The sequence below is a fragment of the Scophthalmus maximus genome, chromosome 8 (assembly GCF_022379125.1).
Source record: "Scophthalmus maximus strain ysfricsl-2021 chromosome 8, ASM2237912v1, whole genome shotgun sequence".
In the NCBI taxonomy this organism is placed as follows: Eukaryota; Metazoa; Chordata; class Actinopteri; order Pleuronectiformes; family Scophthalmidae; genus Scophthalmus; species Scophthalmus maximus.
Window position 1 is genome coordinate 23,271,959 of NC_061522.1, and position 11,210 is coordinate 23,283,168.

The 11,210-nt window shown below is 41.3% G+C and overlaps 1 protein-coding gene across 1 annotated transcript; it reads right to left on the reverse strand.

The window, feature by feature from the left end:
- Window positions 1-755: 755 nt before the first annotated feature.
- Window positions 756-11,210, reverse strand: zgc:165520 (uncharacterized protein LOC571872 homolog). The gene is made up of 10 exons (XM_035637066.2): window positions 10,799-11,210; window positions 9,114-9,188; window positions 8,903-9,002; window positions 8,582-8,656; window positions 7,819-7,889; window positions 5,327-5,435; window positions 4,745-4,818; window positions 4,016-4,150; window positions 2,476-2,586; window positions 756-2,151 (listed from the first exon to the last, which is right to left on the reverse strand). Exons 1-10 carry the CDS (start codon window positions 10,826-10,828, stop codon window positions 2,074-2,076), a joined length of 858 nt encoding a protein of 285 aa, XP_035492959.1. The 5' UTR covers window positions 10,829-11,210; the 3' UTR covers window positions 756-2,073.

Here is an 11,210-nt window from a genome sequence, read left to right on the forward strand (position 1 = left end):
AATTCATAAGAAAAATGATTAAAATAACAGATTTTTTTATTTCAGAAATTATGGACAGAGCTATAAACAAAATATGACACAACATTAGAATAACGTCCATTAGAAAAGACTACAAAGTGACAGACTGTAAAACCAGAAAAAAGGACACACACACACACACACACACACACACACACACACACACACAACATGTTATTGTCACGCATACTAACAGGTGACCACACTGACTGAGCCATGGTTGACCTGTCTAATTCTACACTTCTGACCCAAACATATAAAAGATTTTAATTACATATGATAAGATTGAAGAGTTTGATGATTTACATTTCCATCTTGCCCAAGCTTAAGAATAGAACATATAGATGGAATTGTGTCAGCTTATCTTATTCATGGGACATTCATTTGATCTAATTATGCCAACGCTAAATTGGAGAAATTTAAAACTCCCGCTCATTTCCTCAAGAAAGAGAGTCTTACATCAATTTGTTATTATTTCAAGCCTTGTTTCAAACTGGATGTTCAGTTTCCAGAAGTCTAAAGCTGCAAAAGGTGTAATGTGATTATGGATTTAGAGTCAGCTGTCAGTACAAGAGTTGGACTGCAATATCAGCTGACTGCATCTGTGAATCCAGAGCACAGAGGAAAGATGTAAATGTCAGAGACCAACCTGAGTCAAGCCTCTTTGGAAATACAGTTGTAGTGAAAGAAATCTTTGTAATAAAATACACAAATGACAAAGACACGACACAGTGAAACATGTTCAAGGCAGTGTCAGTGTAATCAAATAAAGCAGGGCTGTGTTTATTTCATTTCTAACCTGACACCTTCAGTTTTTTACTTAGTACTCTCAGCTCATTCAGCAACTACTGTCAATAATCTGTGAATTGGTTCAACATCAACTAAGTGACTTTCTTCTGTCACCAATTAAAAATTGTATCATTAGATGCAGTCAATAGCATAAGTATTGGCACAGATGTATGGTTTCCACATCATGACACAAATAATAGACACATGTACTAAAAAGGAGAGCGACAGCTGTCTCAATACTTATGATACTGACTTCATACAGATGCATCATAACTGACTCATCAATAACACACTTCAACTGATTTCCTGGATATAAGGAATATATTTCTCTTGTGTTATGGAGGCAGACCCTGACAACCGTTCAGTGTCTTTTTAGAATTTAAAAAATATCATTTCAGGTTTGACAACTTTTTGAGTAGAAGGAAGAGCGGGACACGCGGCCTACGAATAAAAACATTATTTTTATATGTAAAAAGTTGACAAAGAAGTGAATAAAAACAAAACAAAACAAAATAAAAAGAAATGCCCTGACTGTAAAAGTCTTCACATGTCAACTTGACATGTCATCTAGTGCCACCGTCTGGTGGTTTAGCCAATCTAATACCAACACTCCGCGAGTTTTAACTGACAAACCCTGCACCTAAAAGCATTCAGATCCATACAAACACTGCAACAGTAAAAACGATGACTGCTCCTCATGTGCAGAGCGTTTTCTTTTGTTTTTCTCATCCTGACTGTTTCTAAGGGATACACTGACTTTTCACTTCATCGGGTACAGCTAAACAATTATAACACGGCTCGGTTTAACAGTCCTACAATACATCTCATATTCATGAATAACCTAAAGTTCACAGGTTTGTTGGGACCAGAGGGCTGTTGGTTCAACTGTGGACATTCTGAGGTTCTGCTCTTGAAAAGGTGTGTCTAATATTTTTCTTGAATTCCTCTTTTCCATGAATCTTGCCGCCGTCCATGGATGCTGACCTGCCGCGGAGTCAGACCTTTCAGGACAGTAGTGTCCTAAAAGCCCAATTCCGTTTGGACATTACTAATTATCCAGAAACTGCACCAAAATTAAATAAAAAATGTGGGGCAGCTTAAAAGGGTCAAGAAAGCTATCGTAACATCTCAAGAAATATCAGAGAATGACTGCAAAACAGTTGTTGCCTCTAGTTCTATTTGGAATGAGCTGAAATGTCAGTGTTTTGTGACCGTCTGAGAGACGTTGTGCTCGGCCTCCCGCGGCGGAGACTCAGCTGAGGTTTTCTATTTAATGAAGCTGTAGAGAAATGAACCGACGATGAGGGCCAGAATCACACAGCAGCAGAAGATCATCATTTGTTTCTGGAGAACAAGGAGAAAGAATGTAGAGACAGAAAGGGAGACGGCGTTAGATGATCACACCCTAAATGAAAGTACAGTAATTCCAGAAACGCAAACGTACAACTATACATAGGCTCGAGGTACACTTGTACAGCTATGGAAGTTACAGTTTCAGGTTTGGGAATACCAACTGTAACGAGATCACAAGTAGCTTGGTTTGATAGGAAGTCGATGGCAGAGTGTATTTTTATTTTCAATAATTGTATTTATGTGTGAAAAGAGAATCAGGAGGAACTAAAGCGTACAGAAACCTCCTTCAGTTTCATCAGGGCTGGAGACACTCACCCTGCGAGCCTCCTGCTGGAATTTGGCTGCTTTCTTGGTGTCGGCCACCGCCCTCTCGACAAAGCCCACTGACTGGTCCATGTTGCTCTCAATCCTGTCAATCATGCCCCCCTGGAGGTGGGCGGGACAAGGTGATAATAAAGTAAGAGAAGAGAACACAGAGGGACAGGCAGACATGCAATGACGGACACGTCGAGCTGAGAGAACATGACAAGCATCCACTGATCATTGGATCATTTCTCTGGCATCAGCTGCACAAGAGGGTGGCACTCATGTGGGATATTTTGTCTTCAATTTCGTAGAACGGGAGCAAGTGGAGATGCATCGTCCTTCTTTTTTTATCCAGTCAATTGAACGAGAACACAGAGTCACAGTGCAGTCATGCGGTTACAGTGCATAGTCCAGTTCCCTATGATATGATTATTATTGTTATTGTTCAAAGTTGATTATTAAATGATATCATCAATCATGTGACAAAGTTGGGAGAAATCTGTTCATTTGTGCCAAGTGATCATCAGTTAAGATAATGTAAAGTGCCTTGGGAAAATGTAGGTTGTGATTTGGCGCTATAGAAATAAAATGGAATGGAATTGAAGTTAGATCGTGTCAAGAGCCAAATCAGCTGCATCATCACTCTGGTGCTCTTCAAATGTTTCACTACTGAAACATCGAGCTGTCGCGACAACAACTTGTTAACACTGAATGCAACTCTGTGACGAAGGACAGTAGCAGTCACTCAGGACTGTGTGTGCATTCAACCACCACATCTTTCAAATTCCTTGAACTCAAACCACCAAACCTCTGTGTCTTTACACTCAAGTTATCATATTGAATGTATAGTAACAGTACAGTTTCGTGAGGCGTAAATGGAATTTTGGTTGAAGTGATATTGCGGCAACTCTGATTCATCACCGTGACATATACTGTGAAACGCCATTGTGACGAAATCTTGCTCCATGCTTGATAAATAACTAAAAGCTACTGAAAAGGCAGGAGTGATCCACACTGGGATGCCGTGTGTATCCTGAAGCCGTTTACCGTGTATTGCAGTAATGGCTTGCTGTGGCGTTTCTATAGCAACCAACAGCGACCAGAAGTCATGATCACAAAGCAGGAAAGGGAACATTTAATTTTTAACTTTCATCCAGATGAACCAAAACCTCGACCCCCCTAGTAAGTGGATCTGATAGTAACACCAGGACTTTGCAATGAAAACGATGTCAAAGACGACTGAGACCTATTTTATCGCTGGAAAATTTCTTGCTCGTAGTATGGGACACAAACGTTTTCCAGTATATCTTGCTCCAAGTCCGACATTGACAATATTTTTGCTTTATCAAATTCATTAACCAAATCATGTGTGTATAAGCAGAGCGCCTCCAACACAGTGGATTGTAGGTTTTCTTTTAGAGAGACGCAAAATTACAAGACGTAACCACCGCTATATCTGAGATCCAGGAAGCCCAACGTGGCTACAGTACACACTTTATCACATTTGTCTATAATGTTTTATCGTAGGGAGAGAGTTGTGTTAGCGTACCTGGTTCTCGACCAGCATGGCAATATCGACAAACATGTCGTGGAGCTCTTTGATGCTACTTTCCAGCCTCATGATGTCCTTGTGACGAGCCTCAATCTCATTCAGGGCCTGCTGGTTGATTTTAGAGTCCATAATCTACGGGGGGGGAAACAAAGACAGAAAAAGGGTAAAGAGAACGAATCATAATTGTGGCAATGTTTTTTTCTTAATTTATTCCTACTAGAGTAAATTGCTCTATGTACTCACACACTCATCATGCAAACATCTAATGAAACATCTGTGCACCTCTGGGCAGACGCACTACCTGCACAGTCTAATGAGAACAAGCAAACGGTCCTGCAATAAATACCCTGAGCTTATCCTCCAGTGGTCTTTAGACTGTACCAGTGAGCTGCCCACTCAACTGCATGCACCTCAAATACAACATGTACAGAAACGTATGATGTGCACGCCATACATGATCCGGTCTAGAGTACAATCCACCTGTTTGACTGTTACTTTCATTATCTGTTAATCTGCCCCTTATTTTCTCAGTTACCTGTTTGATTGGTTCAAATATTCTGTTTATTATCACGTGAGACATTAGAGAGGCTGGACCCGGTAAAATGCTAGAAATCAATCAATTCACTTAACTGATTGTCAAAACAGTTGCAAATTCCTTTCAGTCAATCCACTGATTGATTATTGACGTCTGAGCGCCCCCCTCCCCCCGCTCTCTTTCGGCCTCACCCCTGCAGTGAACACAGCTGAGTTGCCTCCCTCCAGCATCTCCTCCAGCTCCTCATCAGTCGTCGCTTTCCCCGCTGTGATGGACAGAAAGGACATGTGTTAAATATGTGTGCATTGTTTGGGTCAGATTCCGCAGAGGGTGGACGCCACATGCACACGACTGATACATACTTCTGACATATCTGCTTGTCTTTTGTCTTTTGAGGTATCTCTGATCTCGTTTTTATCCTGTGACAAACAATTCTCAGGAAGTGTCACGCTACAAAATAAAAAAAGAAAGTGTTTTCTGCGTGTGTGCGCTTTGCATAATGTACAGCTTTGCCAAAAGTGTTTGTAACAAACGTATATTCCAAGTCCTAATACTTAGTTTCAATGTTAGATAAAGATATAGGACTCTCATATCTGACAACAATGACCTGCAGTGTTGGTGAAGCATTCGGGTAGACATGAGATTACAACAACAGAAATGAAATGTGCTACAGGAAGTCATATCAGAAACATGTGTCCATATTAGGGTTTGCTGTCAGCGATCATATCATACCTTGTGTGTGAGCGTTAATGTAAGAATCAGCTGTAACTCACTGATCTCCAGCTGTCGGGCGATTCGTCCTTTGCTCTTGTCTCTGAAGTCAACTTGAGCCTCGTTGTACTTGGTCATTACCTCTACGAACTTCTTGGCCAGAATAGCATGCTGGGGAAAGTGAGAAAAAAAAAATGCAGTTGCCCTGAGAACTGAAATATCTCATAAAACATATCAGAATTCACATAAACAATGCAGATCATTTTCAGTTCAGGTCTGTCATATCTGACAACAATGCTGTTGCAGTTTTTCGAGACCTCACTAAATTACAGAGAAAACCAACATTTCCCACAAATAACAGCACTCGGTGACTGTGCAGGAGAAAGAACTACATTTTAACAGGTAGAAATCTCAAAAGAACCAGACGCAGTTTTTGGAGAAACATCTGTCTTGACCGATTGGTGAGAGGAGAGAAATGGGGGAGAGAGGAGAGAGATGCATGATGGGAGTTACCCCAGCATTAGGCCTATAGCAGCATCACTAAGAAACTGTAACTATAATCTTTATCAAAGAGGAAGGTATTAGAGAGGTGGTCTGCCTCCCTGGTTCCAGAGGAGAGGAGCCTGGTGGCTGAAGCCTCTGCCTCACATTCTACTCTTACAGACTCTGGAACCACAAGTAGTCCTGAGTTTACAGAGACAAGTGATCTATTGGGATGATATGAAGATATGATGGAGCCTGATTATTAAGGGCTTTGTAGGTGAGGAGCAGGATTTTGAATTTTATTCTAAATTTTACAGGAAGCCAATGCAGAGATTCTAACACTGGAGAAATATGATCTCTTTTTCTAGTTCCTGTCAGAAATCATTTTTGGATTAACTGGAAGGCTTTTCACAGACTTACTCTGGAACATCCTAACAGTAATGAATTGCAGTAGTCCAGTCTACAAGTGACAAATGCATGGACTAGTTTTTCAGCATCCTTCTGAGATAGGATGTTTCTAATGTTCTTGATATTGCGCAGGTGAAAGAAGGCTGTCCTAGAGACTTGTTTTATGTGTGAGTCAAAGGACATGTCCTGGTCAAAGGTAACTCCAAGGTTCCTCACAGTAGAGCTGCAGGCCAAGGTTATACCATCCAAGGTAACTATACTGTATGATAACATAATGTTTCTCTGAGGTGTTTAGGGCCGAGTACTATAACCTCAGTTTTGTCTGAATGCCACAGTGAAATAACGCCTCCAATTTTTGGTTGGAGGAGACTGAGGAATCATTTTGTAATGGACTCATTCATACAGCGCTGCTATATACAGCACTTTTGCTTTCACACATCGTTCATACGCTGGCCTGCACAGTCGTCAGGGGCAATTTACAGTTTGGTATCTTGCCCAAGGACACTTCGTCACCAGGACTAGAGGAGCCCGGAATTGAACCGTCGACATTCTGGTTGGCGGAGGACAATCTCCAACTTCTCTGCCCCAGCCCAATGTGTGCTGGCATTTTAAAGTTGCCGTGAAACGCAGCAACATTTCACAAAACACTACAACATGTCTCGAAACACATAGCAGCAATCAAACTGAAATGTAGTTGTGTATCATGAGATGTTGTGTTTTGTGAAATCTTGTTGCTTTTTGCAAAATGTTACAGTGTTTTACAAAATATTAAAATAATATATTATGTTTTGACACTCAGGGCCACCTACAAACCCCTGGAAAGGTATTGAATGTTACCACCAAATGTGTATTCACGCTGAGATGTGAGAGCCTCTAACATTTACAGTAAACCACAGTGGGACAGTAAAACTCTCCACCGAGCAAAATAACTTGTGCATGTGTAATTCACAAACAACTCCAAGCTCAGTTGACGTCGTCACATGGACAAGCATTTCGCCATAAACATTTTGCCATTGATGCAGGTTGTCATCAGTCCGACTGGACCTGCTGCCTGAACCTGATCCACCTCTAGAACCCCCATCACCCCCCCCCCCCCCCCATTAGATTCTTACTGTAAATGGTTGCACACAACTTAGAGCAAGCACTTCATCTGCTGCTGTCTATGGCGATGAAAGGCCACACTGGATGCAGTCTAATACATCACATCTGATGTGATATGGTACGTAACATGATGGTGGCTGTGGCTCGGGAAGTAGTCCACCATCAGAGGGTTGGTGGTCAGATTTCCAGCTCCTGCAGTTGGCATGTAGTAGTGTCCTTGGGCAAGACACAAACCCCAAAATAGCCCTGATGGCTTCACTGGCGGTGTGAAGACAATGTTCAGTGTGAGAGTGTACACATCGCAGACCCATTGTTTCTGTTAATCCGCAGTTTCTCTCCTTCTCACCTGATTATTTCCAACTATGTATTTATTTATTTTTTCCCAGAGGGCACCAGAGGTCACTGTAAAAGATGAACAGGTAACAGAATAGCAACCATGTGCAGTTCTTGATGCAGGCGTGTCTGCAGGCTGACAACTGTAAGGATGTGTGAACTCTAACCTCGTCACCTTCGACCCCCAGTTCTACACACTGATCAAACTCATTTCAGACGTCGTACTGACCTGTGACTTGCGTATCCTGAGGTCGGCTGAGGACCTGTCATCTGTGTTTGACTCAAGCTGCTGCTCAATACCTGATGCACACACACACACACACACAAAGTGATGATGAGACAGCATCAAATTTGTCTTTTCCAGAAGCACAAAGAAACGTGTAAGCACAACACAAGATAAATATAACCTTTTAGAAACAACACTGGATTATAGATACTGTCAAGTATAAAGTGCAAATACTCAAGATATACTGTAATGAGTTAGCCAGGGAGTATTACTGTAGTATCAACTGAACAACTGGTTTGTTAGTATTACTGTTTTTTGTTGACTGTAGTAGAGTCAATACAATAGGACGTGTTTTTCTTATTCTCTAATATCATATAATACAAAGGTCAAAGTTCATCATTAATGTGATACTCCCTGTTGGTGCATGTTGGTGATGCAGACTGTATGAAGAGTTTTAACAAAGTGGCTCCAGTACTGAACGATTATGGTTAACGTTTAAAAAAAAAGAAAAAAGAATCACTGATATATTTCCGTGGTATGCAAATGGTTTTTAGTTTCAATCTGCTTCACAGTACAGTGGAGGTGAATGAAATGTTATTTGTGGGACTACTCACTTTACTGTAAATCCACTTGAAAACACTTCTACCTGTTTAAATCCCACTTTATTCTGTTTTAGTTTGGAACTTTTTTTGGTCCAAAGCTACGAACAAACAAACAAAACATGAGCCTTAAAAAATTAAAGAAAGTAAAAAGACCAAATACTGACTCTTGAGTTTGTTCCTGGCGTTGTTGGCCGACTTCTTGATCTCATTGGTGAGGGCTTCGACGTCATCTTGTGTTTCTGAGTGAGAGCACGAGAGTGACTTGTTCAACAGGACTTTTCAGGAGCATTACATTTCTGGACTTAGGTGAATATGATCAGGGAATAAGATGATACAGAAATAAAAAAAACAGATACGACATGTTGGCGATGAAACAATGTACTCAGATAAATAAAAGGCTTATAATGTCAGCTGACGGCAGTGTGTGTGTGTGTGTGTGTGTGTGTGTGTGTGTGTGGTTGTGTGCGTGAGCCAAGGGCAGTTACTCTGCTCAGATGTGGGGGCCGACAGGATGGTCGAGTAGAGTTTTTTTATATCTGTGATGCTCTCGTCAATCTTGTCAATGCTGATGCGGATATCTTCAATCTGAAACACACACACAGACACACACACACAACACACACACACAAGGAAGGAATGCATTTGACGCTGTCTTTAGAAATCTGAGGAATTGACGAACACAGAGAGACAGGATACCTGAGCAAAGAAGTCATCCATAAAAGCTTGGTTCTCCATGGGAACCTCGACGTCATCGCCTCCCGCATCGCTCTTCTGTTAACACAAAACAAACAGTAATCTTTCAAATAAAGGACAAATACAACAATCTACAGTACTATTGTTTTGAAATGAGACAATATTCTAAACTAAAGATAAGAACAGTTGATGAAAACGTAACTAATTCAGACTCCCTCACCACCTTTCAGTCACGCCTAAAAACCCACCTCTTTTCCTCTGCATATCCCTAGCTCCCCCCGTTCCACTTTTATTTTGTTTCTTTCTTTTTGTACCAGCGCTTTGGGTACATGAAAAGCGCTTTATAAATCCAATATATTATTATTATTATTATTATTAACTATCTCTGCCTGTGATTTACAGTGTTATTCAATGGTATGAATCGGGCACCGGTGAAATACTGTAATAACTGTTTCAACCTTCAATTAGAAAAAAGACATCGGGCACAAAGGAAAAAATATCTGGGTATTTTATAGGAAAGGACATATATATATATATATATATATATATGCCACTATTTATGACATATATATATATAAGTATTTGTGTAAACACTGGAAAACTCAGCTGAACACCTTATTCATACTGTGTAACAGGAAACACACTTTGTAGTCAACAGTAATTATGTTTTTGCCCCTGTCCTTATTTTGTTTGCTTATTTGTTGTTTTGTTTGTCAGCAGATTATGGCTAAACTACAGAATGGATTTCCACGAAACTTGGTGGACATGGACCAAAAAAAGTTCCATGACATTTTGTCATGGATCCGGACAAAGAGGCGATTCCATCACGTTCTTTAACATTGTGAGATGGCCAATTTTTTTTTACATGTCCACTGATTTCCAGGAGAAAAATGCATGAATCTTGGTGAAAAAAAATTCAGAAAATCATATCTAGGGGACTGATCCCTAGTGTGTGCAGCTTCTCTCCCCTTGTAACAAAAATACCCAGGTATTCCCCTTGTTCCCCATTGACTTCAAATATCAGTAAAAACCATTGAGCATCTCACTGGCACCTGACTCAGAGTGAACGTTTGGTTGCTGCCACGTGGTCATGTCTCCACCCGATGCTCCACGTCTCTACAGTTATGCTCAGTGCACGTGCAGCACTGTGCGTGCTGCAGTCGCGTGAGGCCGCCAGCAGGTTAAATGAGCGTGCCGCTCCGCGCGAGCCCTACTCACTTCACCTCACGTCATCCCATACGTCTCAACAAGGATCATATAATAACATTACTTTTGCTGACGTTTTTTTTCTTTCTCCAAAGTAACTTTTTTGGATATCATACCATATATCACAGGTAGGCAGGTACCATCAAGGGCCCACTGTGGATTTAGCAATGCCACGACAGGGAATCAGACCCCCAACCTTCTGTATTACGATCAGCAGCGTAATATTGTACTTCAAAATATGCACTTTCTATTGTTTGTATCATATCTGCACCTTCATATATTTTGAATTTCTGGTAATGAAACATGCACAGATTTAATTGTCATTAGAAACACTTCAGCCAGATGGTGCCTTCATACATATACTGCAGCTACAGAATGTTACAGGATAAAATCATACAGTTGGATAGAACACAGAGCATAAGGCCTGTGGTGGCATCAGGCGCCCCACTGGGCGAATATGACACAAAGTGTAGGCTACCTACCTCCTTCAGCTGCGCCAGTCGGTCCTTCATCCTCACAAGTCTGTGGCTCAAATCAAAACGAAAAAAACCCCAAATAGATGGATGGATCGATAACGAAAGACAGCCTCACAAGGTGTCGGACTCCTCTTCCAGTCTACAGCGGCTATTAAGATGGCTTCCAAATGAGCCCAGTGGAAATGAGTTGCTCCTTCAATGAATCCAGGAGATCTGACCGGGGCCGTCAGCTGTCAGAGCCAGAGAGAGAGACAGATGGAGGGAGGGACGGAGAGCTGCAGACGCCAAGGTGAGTTAGAATAAGGTAAATATGAAACCAGTGGGCGAGCAGAAGACCCCAGTTGCTTTGATGGTCCTCTCTGAGCTAATATCCGTGGTCAGGCCAACCTGAGGTTGCAGTAAGCCTCTCTCCTCTAAG